The following is a 22,504-nucleotide window of genomic DNA, read 5'->3' as shown; positions in this document are numbered from 1 at the left end:
CACCCCACCCCTAATCTTACAGACCGAGAAGAGTTTATCCGTAAAAAACAATAAATAATCTAGAGGTTGGATAAATGATTTAGTGCAGGAAAATGTTTTATAGAGTTCTATACAGCAAACCAAAATGAGAGACAACCGAGGAGAAAAGTGGGGCAAAGAATGAAGATGAAGGGATGAAGAATCTGGTGCGAAAAGATGGGACTGTGAGGTTGATTTACTAAAACTGGAGAGTGCAAAATCTCCAAATAAAAAGCAGTTAGGAGCTATGATATTACAATATAAATTCAACTGATTCTGAGTCTAAAGGCCCGTACACACGATCAGACTTTTTGACAACAAACATGCAAATTAGCTGTTTTGGAGCAACATCCGACCGCGTGTACGCTCCATCGAACAAACTTTTTCCGTTTTCATCTGACTTTTGTTGGCTGTGTGAACGGACACACTTTTTGACAACATAAGTCCGATGGAGCAAAGTCCGATCGTGTGTACGCAAAATCATCAGACTTTTGTACAAGGTACAAACATACATGCTCAGAACCAATGCAAAAGATCAGACAACAATACAGAAGTTGACCAAAGGGTGGCGCCGGAGTAATTGAACATCCTCTTTTGAAGTGTCGTCAGTACGTTGAAACATCACTACGTTCGTGTTTGTTGCCTAAAAAGTCAGATCGTGTGTATGAAATACAAACTTGTGGACTACGCCCTTTGTACAAAAGTCCAGGGGAAAGTTTGTACAAAGTCCGATCTTGTGTATGAGGCTTTAGAACGACAGATTCATTATAGTGCCGACCTCTATGTACAGTCTTAAGGCCCATACACACGATCAGACTTTTTGACAACAAACATGCAAATTAGCGGTTTTGGAGCAACATCCGACCGTGTGTACGCTCCATCGGACAAACTTTTTTGGTTTTCATTGGACTTTTGTTGGCTGTGCGGACGGACAAACTTTCTGGCAACAAAAGTCAGATGGAGCAAAGTCTGATTGTGTGTACAGAAAACCATCAGACTTTTGTACAAAGTACAAACAGGCATGCTCAGAACCAATGTAAAAGATCAGACAACAATACAGAAGTTGACCAAAGGTGGCGGTAAAGAGCAGAAAAACCACATGATTTGGTGAAAGTTGGCTGAAAAAGTCCTGCTGTGTGTATGCAATACAAGTTCTCGGCTGACGCCCTTTGTACAAAAATCCACAGGAAAGTTTGTACAAAGTCCTATCATGTGTAGGAGGCTTAAGTAAGATTTGTCTAGACCAGTGTTTCTCAACTCCAGTCCTCAAAGCGCACCAACAGGTAATGTTTTCAGGATTTCCCTCAGATTAAATGGCTGTGGTAATTACTAAGGCAGTGAAACTGATTAAATCACCTGTGCAAAACAATGGAAAGCCTGAAAACATGACTTGTTGGGGCACCTTGAGGACTGGAGTTGAGAAACACTGCTCTATACATTGATCAATGTTTATGTTCAACAAGCGGGTGGAATGAAAAAAAAATAATGATTCCCCCATTCACACATTCGACCAAGTCTTCTGTGCCATTGCGTTCTGATGGCATGGAGCCTTCCCCATCAGAACACACTGATTTGTATTGCTGGCTTTTTTTTTTATTTGATCAGCCAGCAGGCCGATCGTAAAAAACTGAATAACGCTGTGTTATTGTATTCTGACAGCAGGGACTCCTCCACTGTAAGAATACACTGATCAGTGCTGCAGCCAATTGGCTGCAGCACTGATCAAACACACATTTTTAAGCAAGCCCAATCTTGAGAAGTCAATCATTAGATCGGCTTCTCACAAATGGATATGGCCATAGATGGATTGAAACCTGAACTGGATGAATTTTGACCCATCTATGGGCAGCTTTACACTGGCTTTACATGTTAATATTTCTCTAGTTTAACTGAGCAGGCTGATAGTACGTTCTCAAGTGAAGTTTGTCGAGCCAGGTGGTGTCGACAGGACCATGCACTGCTTGAATTTCAGCTAATTCACAGGAATCAGTCAAAACTTGAACCGTGTGTGGCTAGCTTTACTGGAACAAGGGGGATGAGGATTATGGAATATCTTTTCTACAAACAATACTCGTTCAATTGTTGCAGTGACAGAAATGTACGTTTGTCTGGTTTTGTGTTTTACGTCACTGTGATTGAATGTTTGGTCACATTCACTATTTTATAAATATTTCTTGTTAAAGGGGTCTTCCAGATTCCGATAAGCCCCCTGTCCTCAGACCCCCACAACCACAGCCCAGGGTTGTGGGGAAGAGGCTCATGTCCCCATCAACATGGGGACAAGATGTTTTGGGGGGGGGGGGGGGGGGGCAAAGCTTTCCTATCCCTAAAGCATTTGCGCATGTGGCCTGTTATGGTTCGGGGGGGGAGGGGGATGCTCACTCACTCCCTTCCTTTCCTGACCTGCCAGGCTGCATGTGTGGTATTTTGGAAGAGGACCCCACACCATTTAAAAAAAAAAAATGTTGTGGGGTTCCCCTCCAAATTGATTCCAGACCTGAAGAGACCCCATATGGTTTTTTTCCCCAGATTTTTTTTGATGCATTTTGTGTTTTTCTTTCTTCACTTTAACATACTGTATAGCTGGTTTCTAAGGAGTGGCCCGGGAAGCCAGACACCGCATCTTTAACAACCGTTGAGTCATAAGCTGTCTGCGGGGTTCCTCTCCCTAAATGTAAAAAAAAAGAATTGCTGGCGAAAAAAAAAAGTCCATGACTCTTTCCAAAAACGCACCAGCTGAAAAACGCATAGATGTGAACGTGTGCAATAAGAAAACATGTTAAATGGACTGTAGTGCGTTTCTGCAAACTGCAAAATGCACTAAAAAACGCATTGGTGTGAATGTAGGGTAAATAGTAGCTGCTTCTTTGCACATGCAGCAACTGGAGTTCAAATTCCAACAGGGACAACATGGGATCTTCTGCGTGTCTATGAATACACTGGTCTTCACCTACAATTTAGGTTTGATTCTGACTAAATTGGACTTAAGTTGTCCATACACATATAGATTTTTTTAGTTTTTCTGCTGAATGAAAAAAAAATCAAACAGATTCCTCCATGCATGCTATAGAGCATGGATGGAAGAATCTCTCCCTGCAGCTAATACCCCAACAGTGGCTGAGTCTGATTGGATGCAGCCTCTGTTCAGCCAATAATTTTCTACCCAGCTACTTTGATATTTCGTTTGAAGTATGCTGGACAGTAGGGTGTAAACAAAGCCACTCACTGATTGAATTTCACCTGTTTCTTGATGAACTGGATGACATTTGTATAGTATATGGACAGTTAAAGATATCTGTATATATGTTTCACTATTCCTAGGAGCCGGAACATCAGAAAATATGAAAAAATGTAGGACTGGTCAGCGCTGGATTTATAAGGGGGAAAAAGGGGCAACTGCCCTGGGCCCCCCTCTATACAAAAAAATTATATAAAATGAATACTAATAATAAAATATAAAATGTATAATAAAAAAAAATACTTTATTTTATTTAATGTATCTTAGGAAGTAATATTTTGCCTGCCATCATCTGTAAAAGTTTTTACTCTTAACTTTTATATTGTGTAGTTTTTAAAAAATAATTTTGGCTTGACCTCAGAATAATGTTGCGTCATGGATTTAAAAAATGTGTGACCGTCATTGAGAATGTAAATCAGCTCTGTGTAACAGCCCCCCCCCCCCCCCAGAATCTGGAGTGCCCAGGATGCCCCAATGTCTAAATCTGGCCCTATGCTGATTCACACCACAATTTCTGCATTCTGGATGCTTAATTTGCATTTGCGTTTACATGCATTTTTGTTGCGTTCTCAATGCGTTCCAGTGCGGTTTTCCTCTTTTTTTTTTTATTTTGACACTTGAAAACATCTTTATTTTAATTCAGGACAATGTGGAGGGGGATTTACTAAAACTGGAGCACTCAGAATCTGGTGCAGCTGTGCATAGTAGCCAATCAACTTTTACCTTCAGTTTGTTAAATTAAACTTAGACAATAAAACCTGGAAACTGATTGTTTTCTATGCGGAGCTGCATCAGTTTTCACACTTTCCACTTTTAATAAATAACCCCCAATGTGTTCAGGTGCTTTGTATTTGTACATTTATGTGCATTCTAATGCGTTTACATGTGTTTTGCCATGTCCCAGATCTGTTCTATACAGAAAAAATGCAGCAAGTTCTACTTTTGTTGACTGCACTGGTGTGAACTAGGGCCATTGGAATACATGGGAAATCAGGAAAGATTTTTTTCCCCTGCTGGAGCAAATTGGATCATGCTTTATTGGGGTTTTTTGCCTTCCTCTGGATCAACTGTGGGTATAGGATTGTATATATATATATATATATATATATATATATATATATATATATATATATATATATATATATATATATATATATATATATATAGGATTGCACATATATTTTTTTCCCCTTTTGTTGGTTGAATTGGATGGATTTATGTCTTTTTTTCAGCCAGACACTAGACATGGGCGCCGTCAAAAAATTTGTTTTGTTTCGTTCTGTTTTTGTTCCGTACGAAAAAAAAATTGTATTTCGGAATTTGTGTACAAAATTCAATTCGGATTCGTACAAAATATGAATTTTCATTAGATTCGCAAACTTTTCGTTAAAATAATGAAAGTTCGTTATGATGCATTTATCATTATGAGGGGTCCCCACCATCCCTGTGCTGTGCTGACTTCCTCTGATTGGTGAACAAAACACCAGTCATGTTTCTGTTAATTTGGATCCGAAAGTCATTAACGAAATTTCGTATTTCATATGAAATTTGTAAGCATTGAAATTCCCATAGGGTTCCCATCATCCCTGTGCTGAGTTCCCAGGTCTGTATACCTGCTGTGCCCATTATGAGGGGTTCCCACCATCCCTGTGCTGATTTCCCAGGTCTGAGTGTACACCCGCTATGCCCATTATGAGGGGTTCCCACCATCATCCCCGTGCTGTGCTGACTTCCCCTGATTGGTGAACAAAACACCAGTCATGTTTCTGTTAATTTGGATCCGAAATTCCGAAATTCGTTAAAGAAATTTTGTATTTTGTATGAAATTCATAAGCATAGAAATTCCCATAGGGCTCCCACCATCCCTGTGCTGACTTCCTGGGGTTTTAACTTTTAGGTTCGTTAACTTTTCGAAACAATTCCGAATTTTCTTTATGATGAATTTATCATTATGAGGGGTTCCCACCATCCCTGTGCTGTGCTGACCTCCTGGGTTTTTAACTTTTCGTTAATTATGAATTTTCGTTATGAATTTGGATCCGAAATTCGTAAACAAAATTTTGTATTTCGTACGGAATTCGTATGCATAAAAATTCGTATTTCGGATTCGTATGAATCGCACATGTCTACCAGACACTGGGGGAGATTTATAAAGACTGGAGCACTCAGAATCCGCTGCAGCTATACATGGTAGCCAATCAGCCAATCAGCTTCTAACTTCATCTTGTTCAGTTAACCTCTAAAGCGGAGTTCCCACTGTTACATTTTTTTTTTTTTAAGATCCATATCTTTTGTTTATAAGGCTTATTTAGAGCACTCACGCTTATGTTATTAATCGACACTCGATTGCCGATTTTATAGAGGAATATATCTTATATTCCCGTTTTGTGTCAGTTTCCATAGTGCTTGTGGGCATGTGAAGCCCACAAGCACTATCTTTTGGGCTCTGGTGCAGCTGAGCGACCAGCATGTATTGACTGTTCTTGCACATGCGCCGTATGTACGGCGCAGCGCCATATACTTCTGACATTGCCATCACAACGGGCATCGTCGTTGGAAATGCCTGCCCCCATTGTGATGGCAGCGAAGCCTTCGGTGCTGCCCTGTGACTCCTGGGAAATGATGACAGACATCTCCCAGGAGCACTAGTGAGCACACGCGTGGGAAATGACGTCAGGCACTTGGAGAGGAAGAGGCAGATTACGAGGGACCCCCTACCCCCTGAAAAGGTGAGTAAAAAGATTTTTTTTTCTCCAAAGGTTGTTATTGATATTTAAGGCAGCTGAAAAATGTAAAAAATAAAATAAAATTATGACTGGGACTCCGCTTTAACAATAAAACCTGGAAGCTGAATATTTTTTTTCATAGCTGCACTTGATTTTTCACTCTCCAAACAGCTTGTACATGATTGGATGTTAAAGCGGAGCTCCACCCTAAAGTGGAATTTCCGCTCATTGGAACCCTCCCCCCCTCCGGTGCCACAATTGGCACCTTTCAGGGGGGAGGGGTTGCAGATACCTGTATAATACAGGTATTTGCACCCACTTCCGGCATAGATAGCCGCAGATTCCGTGGGTATTTACGGCACTTCCTGCGGGGCCCCCGCTGTCTGCTGGGAAACACACGGATCCCAGAGACAGCGGGGACCATCCTTATTGCGCAGCGTGACTCGCGCATGATTCCCCTTCTCCAATGATTCCCCTTCCTGAAGATGGCGGCGGCAGCACCCGAGAGCTGATTGAGAGATCGGCTTCGGGTGCCAAAATCGCGGGCGTGCTGGGCGGGTAAGTGTCCATATTTTAAAAGTCAGCAACTGCAGTATTTGTAGCTGCTGACTTTTAAAAACAAAAAACGGCGGAACTCCCGCTTTAAAATCAGCAGACCTTCCCCTCATTTCAGAGCTTCCCCTCAGATCTAAAGCGACTGCACCTCCAAGTGCACTTGTAGTGCAAAGTGGATTTGCCTTTAGTAAATCAACCCCTGTGCATGTGTTTCTGATGCAGATTAAAAAGCATGTGGTGTGAACTAGCCCTAATGTTTTATATATTACATAAAGCACAGTGTAAAATTTAGGTGACATGCTCATATGGGAAATACATTTTTTCCAATGTCCTCCTGGACTCGATGACAGGTGTAGGAGTCACCTCCATGTCATAATTGCATTACGATGGAAGTTCAAGTGCAGATCCTATAAATGCTGCGGAGCCTACACTTCCCAGATCTGACACCAACTGTAAATCACTTTGCAAAGCGCACAGCTGCCTCTAAAACACATTGGTGTGACTGTAGAATGGTATGTTGTGCCTCTCTGATCTCCTGTGTTCTACTCATTCCTCAGCCTCCTCCCTCCCCTCTTCAGCTTCTACATAGGAATGCTTCCTTTGCTATTGTACAAAATCTTCCAGTGGGTGTGTGTGACTCACAAATGGAAGGGCAGACTCCAATGAGCATAGACAATCCTCCCTTCTCCCTCGCCCTCCCCATCTAACGTGCACTCCCCAATTCACTTTCCACAACTTTACAGCTATTGGAGACGGGGACAATCTTCCCTTTTATCGTTAAAAGTTAACTTTGTCATTTCTTATGGCCATTTAAAAGCTTTGACCTGGTGCTTTAGTGGCTGGTGGCATTTCAGACCTGCTGTGATTTGGATTTACAAACCTTCCTGGAGACTTTAACACTCTCTTCTGTTTTCTTTTATGGATTTTGGGGCATATTTGAGTTCATTGAATACATCGTTTTTGGAAAGTTGTTGAGAACTTTTTGGATTTTTGTCTTCGATGAGGAGTTAACATCTTCTGAGCCGTACGGGGATTTAGAAAAGGAGAACGCCTCGTCTCCGGGATGGGTTTAACGTTTGGGGTGCTCTTTCTCCTGGGAATTCTCAGGGCTTTGTTGGCACAGAGTGGTGAGTACAAACAAAGCCATTGTGCGCTGATTAGAGGACCAGTGACAGGGAGACAGTGTAAAGAATGTGTTGTCTGAAGCCTAGACAGATAAAAAAGAATGCTTTATGTTCCAAAACTTCTACCAGTTTCTTGTATAGAGATTTCAGGTCACAAACCTGTCACTTGCTTACGTACAGACAGACATAGACGTCCTACAGATGGGAAAATTGGGCCACCGCTTCTCAACAAAGGGTTTTAATGATGGTCAATCTGACAGATGTGGGCAGTCCACTCAGGTGATGACTTCCAATAGCTTGAGATTGGTTATCCCACATATATGCACCCATACAATCATTGAAAGATCTTTCATCACCTTGAGCAATATCTACGGTAATTGTTGACTCAACATTGTAGATAACTTAAACATGTGTGTACATCTCCAGGGTCTATACCAGGGATCTGCAATTAGCGGACCTCCAGCTGTTGCAAAACTACAAGTCCCATCATGCCTCTGGCTCTGGGTGTCATGCTTGTGGCTGTCAGTGTCTTGCTATGCCTCATGGGGCTTATAGTTCTGCAACAGCTGGAGGTCCGCTAATTGCATATCCCTGCTCTATACTATCCTTTGTCAACCAGGGTTCTGTGGAAAACTGTGGTTTCTCCAGAGGTTGCTAGGTGTTCCTTGAGAAGTGTCAGATTCATTTCATGCCTACACTGACCACCAATGTAAAGTGTCCCTTCTACATTGACCACCAATGGAAGGGGTCACTTTAAAAAGATATTGATAAGATAGAGCAAGTCCAGAGATGGGTAAAAAAATGGTGAAAGGTCTGAGATAAAACATGTCAGGAGAGAATTCAGGAACTTAATATTCAAAGTCTGGAGGGAAGAAGGGAAAGGGAAGACATGACCACCAATGTAAGGTGGACTTCTATACTGACCACCAATATATGGGGGGCTTCCACACTGACCATCAATGTACTTCTACACTGACCATACATGTAAGGGTGACTATTACACTGACCACTAATGTAAGGGGGACTTCTACACTGACCACCAATGCAAGGGGTCACTTCTACACTGAGCACCAATGTAAGGGGGACTTCTACACTGACCACCAATGCAAGGGGTCACTTCTACACTGAGCACTAATGTAAGGGTCACGTCTACACTGACCACCAATGGAAGGGGTCACTACTACATTCACCACCAATGGAAAGGGTCACTTCTACACTGACCACCAATGTAAGGGGTCACTTCTGCACTGATCCCCAATGGTAGGGGTCACTTCTACACTGGCCACCTCTGGAAGGGGTCACGTCTACACCGACCACCTCTGGAAGGGGTCACGTCTACACTGACCACCAATGGGAGGGGTCACTTCTACACTGACCACCAATAGAAGGGGCCACTTCTACACTGACCACTGATGTAAGGGGGACTTCTACACTCACCACCAATGCAAGGGGTCACTTCTACACTGAGCACTAATGTAAGGGTCACTTCTACACTGACCACCAATGGAAGGGATCACTACTACATTCACCACCAATGGAAGGGGTCACTTCTACACTGACCACCAATGTAAGGGTTCACTTATACACTCATCACCAATGGAAAGAGGTCACTTCTACACTGACCACCAATAGAAAGGGTCACTTCTACACTGATCACTAATGAAAGGGGTCCCTTCTACACTGACCACCAATGTAAGGGTTCACTACTACACTGACCACCAATGTAAGGGTTCACGTCTACACTGACCACCAATGGAAGGGGTCACTTCTACACTGACCACCAGTCCAGAGACAGTAACAAAAATGATAAAAGGTCTGAGGGATAAAATACATGAGGAGAGACTTCAGGAACCTAATACGCACAGTCTGGAGAAAAGAAGGGAAAGGGGCATGATTGAAACCTTTAAATACATCAAGAGAGTGAATAAGGTTTAGGCAAATTACCTTAAACTAGCAGGAGGAAAGTTAAAAACAAATTTTAGAAGGTATTCCCGAAAGGGTAGTTGATGCTTGGAATAGACTTCCAGCAGAGGTAATAAGTCAGTCAGCAGTAAGTGGGTTCAAACATAATTGGGACAAACATAGATCAATGCAAAAAAAATGAACAAAAACAAAAGAATGCAAAAACATGTATAAATAACAAAAAATAAATAAAATAAAGGGCAGTCTTGATGGGCCACTTGGTCATTTTTTCTGCTGCCACTTTTCAGTGGAACTGGTAATTTTTACACTGACCACAAGGGTCAGTCCAATTTTTACTCTGTGAAGTTGATTTACTATACTGGAGAGCACAAAATCTGGTTCAACTCTGCATAGAAACCAATCACAATCAGCCTGCAGGGTTTATTGTCAATTTGTTACTTAATTGAACAAATTGAAGATAGAAGTATATTGGCCGCCATGCACAGCTGCACTGGATTTTGGACTCTCCAGTTTTAGCAAATGAACCTTTGTGTGTTTCTTTTCTGGCTATTATTATTAATTTAATTTAATGACTATTAGTTACTCATTATGTGTTTTTTATTTAAGAATCTCTACAACCTTCTGATGACACTTACGTGCCATTAGCTGTAGGGCTAATATTTTTAGTAGGAGTTCCCTGAGAATGTGACCTAATGACTATTTCATTGGTTCCTCCGTGGTAAAAAGGTCGAGAAAGGCTGGTTTATACATTTTATATTGTACATTTGTATCAAAAGAATTTGAGGCATTTCACAGTACTTTTCAGGTAAGATAGTGATGATTTTATTGACAACCAGCAAAGGCCACCTTCCTCAAGTAACCCCCTTTCCTGAGGAAATTGGCTGTGTTCCACCAAAACATTGATTGTCATTTAAATCATCACTTCTTCACCGTACAAGTTCTGTGAGTAGCTCAGATTCCTTCATACCACAAGTTACACCCAGGCTGCTGCTATTCAGCTTTGTGTCAGTACCTATTCATCATCAATGTTATTGCATCTATGTCTTTGTGTTTACATCTATATAATGGAGTAAGAGCCGGTTCACACAGGGGCGACTCGTCAGGTGATTTAGCCGCCTGACAAGTCGCGTCCTATTCTGTGCAATGGAACCGTTCTAATCGGAGCGACTCAAGTTGCTCCGACTTAGAAAAAGTTCCTGTACGACTTTTGGGACGACTTGCATTGACTTCTATACAGAAGTTATTTTGCAAGCCGCCGCTAAAGTCAGATCCCGGTCGCCTGAGACATTTGCGCTGCAAGTCGTGCTGCCTCAGTGTGAACCGGGTCTAAAGTAACCCTGTAGCAAAAAAAAAAAGAAAAGAAAACCAAAAACTAAGTTTGCTCATACTTCAATCTTGCTTATGGTGCCAGAATTTGCCACTGGAGGCCCCCATAAATTCCCGTGCATATTCCAACTTACTCAGAAAATCTAAATTTGCTCAGGGCTCAGCAAGCTGCCCCAGTGTGTCTGTGTTTGGGTCTAGGGATTGGCCATTCAGTCAAAAAGTGCTACATTGTAGGAGGTCATACACACATACCTCCATACTTGGAAGTACCAGGTGTCTGTGGAGGCTCTGGTGGCAGATCTTAGTGGCATAGGAGCAAGACAAAGTCACCTCGTTCCGTTAAGCCCGAACACATATGAATTACACAGGTCCTTTTTCTTTTTTTTGCTGAATTACTTTAATGATGGCAAAATTAATGCAAATTAGTAGGCTTCATGCAACAGCTATGCCTTGATCAGCAACTGTTCCTTTTCCTCAACAGTAAAGGGAATCAATGTTTCGCCACATATATGCTGCTTCACGAAATGAGATGAATCAGGGGGAAGCACAGTGTTTGTCTCTTGGCGTAGTGTTATTTTTAATGAAACGGGCAGATTTCTCATTGCCTGCCTGTCTTGATAGGAATTCTGCCAGTCATAGAATAGGCGTACAGCAACCAATATTTGCAAGTGATTCAAGCATCGCCGTTTGTGATAATTGGCAGTCTACACTAGACACCATCATGTGCATTGGAAGCACTTGTTGCCTTGGGCAATTTTCCAGCAGGTTGGGAAATCTGAGACCAGTCTGTGATTGTTATTCAGTGTCTACATAAAAAAGAACACTCGCTGTTTGGTTTCAGGATTGTCTCAAGAACAAACGGTGAATGTTTTACCATGGCCTGGTCAAAGTCTTGAACTCAGACCAACTGAGAATCTGTGGTACTATTCGGTAACGTTTGGCACAAGCATCATCTACATAACTTGAAAAACCTGTTACAAATATGCCAAGAAGAACAGATCAGAATCACTCCTGGACAATGTAGAGTTAATACATATATAATGGGAGTGACAGCTTCAGAACTCCTCTACCTTTAATACATATTGATGGTATAGAGGTAGGCCTCCCACTGACAGTAGACGGGAGAAAACTATTCAGCCTCAGGTCACTCAAGAAGACACGTGGGGACTCAATGAGGTTGGACGAGAAGCGGTTTAACCATAAGCGAAATAGGGGTTAGCCCTTGTACACACGGTCAGAGATTCCGACGGAATGTGTCCTATCGGACCGTTTTGTTGGATATTCCGACTGTGTGTGGTATGCATCGGACTGTTTCCGTTGGAATATCCGACGGACCAACTTTTCCAACTTGCTGGTAAAATTTTCCGACAAAATGCTCCGATCGGACATACTCCGATCATGTGTAGCCTACTCCGACGGACAAAGTGCCACGCATGCTCAGATCAAATTCCTAGACCAAAGCTTTTTGGCTATTAGCCTGAACGTAGTCCTGTCGTAGCGAAATAACGTCATCACGTTATGTACAATCGGATCTTCCGACAACTTAGTCCGACTGTGTGTAGGCAACATCACTTCCGGACCTCTTCAGGAATTAATCCGTCGGAATTACTCCAACGGATTTGGTTGTCGGAATCTCTGACCGTGTGTACAAGGGCTTAGAGTGGAAAGGATGTGGAACTCCCTTCCACAATTTATGATTTCATCAGGAAGTGTCACTAATTTCAAAAAACTTTTCCGATGGGAATCTTATTGACCATAATAGAGGAACCTGGGAAGTGATAGAGGCATAAATACACGCACACACACACACACAGGTTGAGCTAGATGGACTGGTGTCTTTATTCAACCTTACCAACTAGGACAACACCACTAACATAGGACTAATAGTGCTTTATCACTTGGCTTGGGGGGACTTCTCTTTTTCAATGAGGTTTGTTCTATTTTCTAAAGGGGTAACGGGGAACAATAGTTGCCACAGTAATATTCCAGCCAGGATAACTTCAACCAACCCATTGGTCTTCATTCCCTATAAGGCATGACTATGGGTGACAATTGGAAGGTAGCTATCTCCCTGAAGAACCATATCTTTCTGCCGGTCCTTGAGTAAGCCTTTAAAGCCAAAGAACAATTTTTATCAGATGTTGACAGTGGCATACATGTCTTTTTTGATCATTCCCTCTACTATAAAGCATACGTAAGGAATGGATCTGCTTTTAGAAAGGTGAGCCATTTATGGTATTTTTAGCACAAGCTATGGTTGAACAAGTGGCATTGGTAGGAAGAATAATATTGGCTTTGCCTTATACACAAAGATAAAGGTACTGTACAATCTTGTTGCCATTTCTCATACTGGGGATATGAGGCTCTTGATACATACACATTTGCTCTGTTGAATAACACCATCTTCTAAAATCTAGATAACTTAAGATGGATTTCTCTCTTTGGCACATCAGAAATCACATCCGATATAGCATGGACCTTTCTTTACTTTCCTTATATACACAGCAATCAGATGCCTGGTTGTCATAACTCAGATTGCAATTTGATCTTATAGCTCAAAGTGTTCTAAAAGGGGTAGAAGCTTTCATATAAGCTGAACATTGATAGGCAGCATTGCATTGCAGCACATACTTCTATAGACTTTTATGGCTGCACACCCAAGTACAGTATATAAGCTTATGGTCCATCTGCGCATCATATGTGTGGTCAATGGTGCTTTGAAGATCAGATTTGAAGATCTTTGAAGATCAGATCATAAAAGAGCATGTCATGCAAAAGTGAAAACAACATTTTACACTTTTTATTGCCTTACTACTCTCCTTCCATTAACTTGAGTATTACTATACATAATGCATACAATATTGAACTTATTTTTTTTTCCCTGTGATGTCTTTATTGCAATTCACAAATATCTAAGTATCTTTTGAAGCTTTTTTATGTCTGTTTTCTTACCGCTTAAGGCAAATTCCACCAAAAACATAATTTTCAATTTCAGGTAGCGACAAATGATTAATTATCCTGCCTATTATATAGTTCATTCAAAGACTTCAATGCTGTGCCCTTCCCTAAGCCCCTAAAGTAAGGCAGCCCTTAAAAATATTTAAAAAAAAATTGTTCAACCAGTGGGTTAAACAAAAAAAGTGCTGATTTACCCATCCACACATTTGAAGTGGTGGGGAATCACTCCCGCTGCGCTACTGTGTTCTCATGGTGGTGAGTCTTCCCTGCCATAGGAACACAATGATCAGTGTTGCCGGCTACAGAGTGGTTGTATCAATAGATCGACTTCTGAACAACCAGAGCGCCTATACAGCGATCAAAATTCAGCCAGTCTCTGCTGAATGTATGGTCGGCTTAACACTGTTGCTACCGTAACTAAATCAAAACAGCAGCACCCTGTAGATGAAGTTGATTCATACTTTCCAGTGGGTTGTTTGTTAAATCATGGCTCTCTTGAAAGGCTATACAAGCTGCTTGTATCTGACATATCCAGGTCTGTTGGAAACTTGGATCCCTGTTGTGCACTCTGGTTCCTCCTGATAATCTCTATGTCAGTATAGAACACAGTAATGGCATGGTGGCTGGCAGGAGCACCACAGCAGATAGTTGGGCTTACCCTCTAGAACAGAGATTCTCATGCAGGGTTTCATGGACCCTAGGGTTCTTCCAGAGTTTGTCAGGGGTTCTTTGAGCTGTGAATGATTGACCACTTATTTGATTAAAGCTTCATAGTTTCTGTTCTATCGCCACTTGGCAGAGCAAGCGAGATGACACCAATTATTTTTTTTAGCTATATGTAAGTGTGGCATTCTGACCACCAGTGTAGGATGGGCATTTCCCCATTCCCATAAATATAAGGGAATATTGTAAGGCTAATTTTTTCCAATGACCCCTGATAAATTTATTTTAGCAGTAGTTCCCCAAGACCTGAACATTATTTCAAGGGTTCCTCTTGGGTAAAAATGTTACAAAAGGCTACTCTACAAGTTCTAGGCCCTAGTTATTTGCACTACAATATGACTGGTTCATAATACCACCATTTGACTTTGGAATGGCCAAAGCAGGCACAATGCGAAGTTCTGATGGGGTTAGGTTGATAGTGGAGTCCTTAAAACATAAACAACATAAATAACATTATTCTGCTTGTCAGTATCCACGCAGAACTGAAATTACAGTTTTTGGTGTAGTTGCTCCTTACAGAGCCAGATACAGTAGGTTATCATGGTAGGAGACCAATATTATATATGTGCGCTCCACCTTTGTGGCTGAAGAATTCCCTATGCTTCAAATAACATCTACATATGGATGGACCTTTGTCTTTTTCACTCTTATCAACTATGTACCTTTGTATTCTAAATGGGGTAAATGTTAATTTCTTAATATATTCCCCTAAAAGGCTAATACATTGAAAAAAGGGTAGTAGTAAATTTTGTCACCTAGGCCCTTGCCTTTCCTAAAATTTGGGCCTGGTTTTGGGGAAGAAATCTCTCAATCGTGTCTTATATCTCTTTGGCACAGGTCACTCAATGGGAGAATTTGGTTCTGCCTTCCTAAATATACAGTTTCATTCTTCTTGCTGCATTTAACAGGGAAAGTGAAGGTCTCTAATGCCTTGTACACACGGTCAGACATCCCGACCACAAAATCCGTCAGATTTTTTCAGACGGATTTTGTCCTAAATTGGTGTTGCATACACACGGTCGGACAAAGTTGTCGGAAAATCCGAACGTTCTGAACGTGATGACGTTTGTTCGTTACAACAGGACTACGTAGAGGCTAGTAGCCAATAGCTTTGCTCTCGTAGTTTGATCTGAGCATGTGTGGCACTTTGTCCGATCGGAATTCTCTACAAGCGATCAGAAAAATTCTGATCGGATTTTTTTTCCGGAAAATTTGAGATGCTCTCAAATGCTCTCAAATTTTTTCCATCGGGATTTCCAACAGAAAAAGTCCAATAGAGACCACATACGATCAGATTTTCCGACAATATAATCCGATCGCACCTTTTCCGTTGGAATTTCCGACCGCATGTACAAGGCATTACAGCAGTCAGTCTGGAACTCATGTTTATTGATTGTGCACATAGAGACTCTAGAGATATAATAAAAGCGGTGAATGGGTTAAGCTCGCTTCTAGCCAAAGCTGTTTTTTATTTTGTACAGAGCAGTAAGTAATATTTTTTATGATTTATTGATATCTGTGTCTCCATTAGGGAGATTTACCTTTTCTTCCTATCCTCCTGTCCTAATAGCAGAGTAGCAGAGGGGCAGGGAGGGAAGGGAAGGAACAAAGACAGTAACGAATGGGAACGTATTTAGTAGACTGGAGAAGGATCAGAACATTTGTTGGGGTTTCCTTGCTCTCTGTGTCTTCCTGCTCCATTGATACCCACACACTCTGTTTTCTTATCCTGGTGTTGGAAGAACAGGAAGTTAGGTGAAATCTCCCCACAGACAGCTACACAGTAAAAACAATGTGGAGGTTCTGATGATTACTACTGAAAATCAAAAATTAAATAAATAAAAATGTTTGGCTAAAGAGTTTGGCAGTAATTTAGGAAATGTATATACAACAAAAACATGAGATTTGGATGGACTAATCCTTTAAAATTGAACTCCCTGAAAACCTTTAATTTTCAGTATATCAAGGTGTGCCAGTCAGCCAATGCCCCATGTGCTCAGTTTGAAATTCATTGTTTATGTCCTTACATGAATATTAAGTCTTGTGGGTACATGTATACAGACGCTTCCTTTGTGCCCATGGTGTGTCTGCTCTGATTGTTGGCACTGCATAGAGGGATCCCTGAACAATGCAAGGACACTGCTTGGCAATGGACATGAGAACTCAGGCTAGACAATGAGTTGAACCAGTGATGAAGCTCTTGGCAGTAGGGTGTACAATAGCCAGAGGTTATATACCAGATGCCAATCCCTTAGTTTATATCCTACCAGAATCAATCTGGTAAAAGGGAAGAGATACCTACACCACTGGTAAATGAGAGGGAGCATTGACAGTTTTACCGAAGATGTTGCCTATTGCACCATGGAGGTTGTCTGTCCAAAATTTCCCACTGCTGCATGTTTGAACTCTGTTTGCATGTTGGCACTCTGCTTCAATGCTATGAATTGTTTCTGTTCAGAAGCTAGACATGTCACCAAACCAGTCTTTAGCTTTTATCATCACCCTGTCCCTGAAAACCTTTACCTTACGTTTACAGGGACAAGGTAATTGCTCTGGTTAAAGTCCCCCCTGGGCACATAGGCTGTCTTCACCTTAATGTGATTGTAAGGATTTGTTTAAAAAAACAAAAACAAATATATTATACTTACCTCCACTATGCCTGCTCTTCTGGAGTTCCTCAGCGGCTCTCGCAGCTCTCGTGGCTCTCACGGCTCTCGCGGCTCTCGCGGCTCTTCTCCACATCAGATAACCCCCTAGGAGAAGCTTTCTCCCGGAGGGTTACCTTGCAGGCACGCTCCCGATTTCAGCATTCGGCACCCATAGAGGCCAAATACAGGACTCGGCCCCGCCCCCCAGGCTCTGCGTCATTCGATTTGATTGACAGCAGTGGGAGCCAATGGCTGCGCTGCTATCAATCTATCCAATCAAGAGCCGAGAACCCCGGGCAGAGAGACAGCGCGTCCCCTTGATTCAAGTTCTAGGGGTCAGGTAAGTAAAACGGGGGGCTGGGGGGTCGGTCATTGCCAGATGTTTTTTTACCTTAATGCATAGGATGCATTAAAGTGAAAAAACACGTAGTTTTACAACCCCTTTTAGCTGGCCACACACCAGGAGAATTTAATTAGAAAACTCTAGTTTTCGGAACGTTTGATTTTCTAACGGTTAGTGGGGCCAAATCGATGTTCATTTTCGACTGTAGTAATGAGAAAAATCAAATGAGCAGATGGAAAATTTTTCTGAAACATACAAAATTCTAACTGTAAATGTGTTTTTTGTTCAGAAAGAAATGTACATATTGTAATAAAACCTGGTTACTGCATCTGGGATTTCATTCTATTAGCAGATCTGGATGAAAATTGAAGGGCTTTTGATGAAATTAGTTGACTCAATGATGTCAAGAAAGAATGTTTCTGACAAATGATTTTTCAGAATTTCAGCTTTCAAGACAAAAGTTAGATGAGGGACAACAGAAGGAGAATGTAAATACATGTGCACTTATGTGGCTAGATATTTAGAAAACAGCCTTAATGAATACGTAAACCCAACATTTCATATTCCTGATATGTGCCTGCTGTACTTGTATGAGAATGTCTCCTGTTCATTGCTTCCTTTCTGTGAAATCCCTGGTGCTCCTGCCAGTCCCTCTGCTTTCCTATTAAAAAAAACTGACCACACTAAGCTGGTCTTTCACTGAGAAGATCAGTGTAATTCTGTTTCCCCTCCCCCGTGATTTTTTTTAAAGAAATTGTTGTATTCTGGTGCCTACAAAGCCCATGGTTTTGTTAAAAATTGTTATGAGAACAGAACAAATGTGATCACGTATTAAAAAAGGGAAGAAAAGGGTAGTTATAATGTTTTTTTATATCTATACACAAATGGTTTGCTTTCACTTCTATTTTAAATGGAATGGGTGGCTTTACAAGGTCATCATTTATAATCACTTTAGGAGCTTCCAATGATATTAGTTGGCCCAATGATGGCAACTTTTTAAGACTTCTGTCTGAACATTTGAAGCAAAATCTCTGCCTAGCTTTAGAAACAAAAAGTAGGTGATGGACCACAGCAGGAGGTTATAGATACAAGTGTACTGATTTGGGTAAAGCAGGCCATACATGATTAATGAAAAATTAATAGACTCCCCCATCCACACATTCAAGGAGCTATTGAAGGCCTCTTAAACCCCCCCCCCCCCCCCCCCCAGGGAAAGAGAGCCTTGACTGATGGGGGCATGGCCAGATGCCGGACAAGGGAAATGATTGGTGGAAACATGGGGGGTGGGATGGGAACGTGTGCCCCAGGGAATTCTGGGTCTTTCGGAAGAATCAGATGGAAGAGCTGCCCACCCTCCCACGTTTGAGTGATTTCTTTACTGGTTAAATGTGTTCACATGTTACGTGTTGGAATTTAATAAAGCCGTGGCCTTGTCCTTTCCAACCTAATGGTTGTGTTTTATTTAATGGGGTAAAAGGGCAAGGGTAGTGGGGGATTTATGCCATTGGTTACATTCCTTTGGACCTGGGTCCATTGCGCCTCAGCAATAATGAATTCTGACAGCGGGGAGGTTTTCCTGCCATCAGAATACACTTATCAGCACCACCGGCACTAGCTGCTGTCACTGACTGAGCGATCATTTTCCAAGAAGCTGGTTGTACAGAAATCAAATGAGATAATGGGGTTGATATACTAAAGGCAAATAGATTGTGCACTTTGTAAAGTGCAGTTGCACTTTGCAAGAACAGTTGCTCCAGAGCTTAGTAAATGAGGTGAAGCTCTGCTGACTTGCATCATTTAATCATGTACAAACAAAAATGCTGTTTTTTTTTTTCCCTTGCATGTGATTGGGTATTATTTTCAAAGTGAATCTTTACCTCGTTTACTAAGCTCTGGATCAACTGCTCTTACAGGGTGGAACTGCACTTTGCAAAGTGCACAGTCTATTTGCCTTTAGTAAATAAACCCCCATTGACTTCTGTATAACCCCTGCTGAACCAACCAAATTTTGATCCATCTATGGCTCGCTTACATCTAATGCCGCGTAGACACACGACCGGACTTTCCAGCAGACTAGGTCCAATGGTCTTTCCGACTGACTTTTCAGCGGAGTTCTGACGGACATTCCAAACGAACGGGCTTGGCCACACACGAATGGACTAAGTCCATTCGAAAGTCCGTTCGTTTTGAACGTGATGACGTAAGACGGGACTAAACTAGGAAGTTCAATAGCCAGTAGCCAATAGCTTCCCTTGCATCGTATTTGGTCCAGCATATAGACAAACGGTTTCCTGATAGGAATTGCGTCCGTGGGACAGATTTTAAACATGTTCTATTTCTAGGTCGGATTAGCCCACACACGAACGGATTGTCCGACGGACTGATTCCGTCGGACCTAGTCTGCCGGAAAGTCTGGTTGTGTGTACGTGGCATTAGAAATAGAAAACAGTCTTCTGCCTGGGATTTGCCACACTAGTTAAAAAGGATATTTTTTAGAAAGAGCAGGGAAGGATTAGAACCTCTGTCAGGTTTTAATTGCAGTATCCTAGATTAGTGGTTCTCAACCCTGTACTCAAGTACCCCCAAAAGGCCATGTTTTGGGAATTTCTCTTAGATAAAATAGCTGTCCAAAATACCAAGCCATTGACTCTGATTTAAAGCACCTGTACGTGATAAAAGAAGACCTGCAAACATGGCCTGTTGGGGGTACTTGAGGACAGGATTGAGAACCACTGTCCTAGATGGTCAGGATTTCACACAAAATGATATCAGGTGTTCTCTGAAATGGACACATAAAGCAATAAAAATACATTTGTAATAGAATAGGGTGGCAAATCTATATAATTTGTATTGCTGTCTGTGATCTTGTTGGAAAGATTTTCTCTCTCTTGGGACCAGAGAAATGGGGAAATCTCCCCCATGGACACCCAGATAGTAGTTAATACCTAAAAAGGATTTTCCAACACTTCCCACTCTATAAAAAATTTAAAGAAAAATAATAGTTTTCATGGAATGCCACTTTAACAGTTTCAATACCTTTTTTGGTAAAGGTCCTTTTATCCAATAAATGTCATGACACCTTCTAATATTCCCTGGTTTAAATTTTTTTTATAATAAAACCTAAATCTAGTACAATGTCCTACTGTAGCAGTACAAACATGGAAAGTACGTTTTCAAGGCCAGCTGCTTTCTTTGTACCTTGTTAGCATGCTCTTAATGGTCAAACTGTAACAAAAGATAGGCATAGCGAGATGTGGGGGGTCCTTGGCCTTGGAATTGTTTCAACATTACTAAATATTTCTGGAGAAAAGTATGCTGGAAGATTGACATACATTTGCAGATGCCTGTAGAAATAAAGTTGCCAATACACTAAGGTTCTATTTGTATCTTTGCATACCGTATGAGTTCATTTTTGCATTATCACTTGTTATGATGTGCATTAGTGTAAGCAAAGTAGAATGAGAGCTACTGTATATGGTCATTGCTATTTATTCCAAATTACACTCCAATGCACATATATACTTTATCTCACAAAAGTGAGTACACCCCTCACATTTTTTGATGGGTGAAAGAAAAGAACCACTACTTTTTCTTTTATATTGGCTTTTGGAATTTACAAATGCAACAATTTAGAAATCAGATGAAATTCTAGTGCTGGAAAACACTTTTTGATAGATAAAATATGCATTTTATATACAACTATATAGATCAGACCAAAATGAGGGACAAATGAGGAGGAATGAGGGACAGAGGGACATTGCTCGAAATCAGGGACAGTCCCTCGAAATCAGGGACAGTTGGGAGGTATGCTGTAGGGTATAGCCCAGTGATTCTCAAACTGTGTGCCATGCCACACTAGTATGCCACAGGAGATTTGCAGGTGTGCCATAGGATTTAAAATTGCTAGCTTTTGAAACCTTAAACATATCGAAAAATTAAATGGTAGATCGATGTTGCAAATGTTAAAACAGTAACATATATAAAAACACAATCTCTGTCAGTCTGTCATTCATTGGTTCTTTTCATATCGTGAGAATTGTGCGAGATCTCGGAAGAACTCGATCCCTCTAATTATATTATAATAATTGAGATCGCTCCATTCCAACTTTGATGCTTATTATAAATAAAGTTTGTTCATTGTTTAGTGATGGAGAAATACTTAATCAAGTGTGGAACTCTGAAAAGAAACTGTTAAATGAAAAGCAAGGAAGCAAGCAAAAGTAAAACTAAAAAAGTTCTTCATCACAAAAATTGTTAAATCTTTTCTGGTGTGCCATGAAAATTTTTAGATCTTTCTGGTGTGCCGCAAGACAAAAAAAATTTGAGAAACACTGCTGGAGTTGATCGAGCGGGGAAAATATACCGGGCGGTTGTACAGAAATCGATTGGTAGATCAACTTCTGTACAACACCCTTGCCCATATACGGCCAGCTTTAGGGAAATCCCCTTTCAAAGTGTTACTAAACCCAGGACCCCGCATTCACTATATCAGGTCTCCCAAAGTACCCACTGTCTGTACAGTGCTGATTGGCCCTGTGCTGATCACATGCACCCTTGCCCAACAAAATAAAAAACTCTCTAGCAATACATACCAAACTGAGCATGTGCAGAGTGCCTCCGAGGCTTTGATTTATCAGCATATGGATTGGGGATAGTTAAAAGAAGGGGAAGATCAGAGGAGATTGGATCAGACAGCCTTTTTACACAATGCAGAGAATTAACCCTTAGGTCCCACAGTGAGTATAACAAGCATGCTTTACTGTATATACAGACTGATTTCATTGTTGTGGGTTTACTAATGCCGCGTACACACGACCAGACTTATGTCCGACAGACTTTCGAAGGAGTTCTGCCGGAGTTCTGACAGAGTTCTGACGGACTTTCCGAATGAGCGGACTTGGCCACACACAATCACACCAAAC

General features: G+C 41.4%; 1 protein-coding gene across 2 annotated transcripts in view; it reads left to right on the top strand.

Moving 5' to 3' along the window:
• Positions 1–7,172: 7,172 nt before the first annotated feature.
• AXL (AXL receptor tyrosine kinase) overlaps positions 7,173–22,504 on the top strand; it is a 129,905-nt gene continuing 114,573 nt past the window's right edge. For both annotated transcript variants that reach the window (XM_077481279.1, XM_077481268.1), the window contains exon 1: positions 7,173–7,664. In XM_077481279.1, coding sequence (XP_077337405.1) covers positions 7,601–7,664 — 64 coding nt within the window. In that variant the 5' untranslated portion in view covers positions 7,173–7,600. The remainder of the gene's footprint in view (positions 7,665–22,504) is intronic.

The sequence above is a fragment of the Lithobates pipiens genome, unplaced genomic scaffold, assembly GCF_037356315.1.
Source record: "Lithobates pipiens isolate NorthernLeopardFrog02 unplaced genomic scaffold, aLitPip1_a1.2 Scaffold_1, whole genome shotgun sequence".
NCBI lineage: Eukaryota > Metazoa > Chordata > Amphibia > Anura > Ranidae > Lithobates > Lithobates pipiens.
This window is presented reverse-complemented; position numbering and strand designations above follow the sequence as displayed.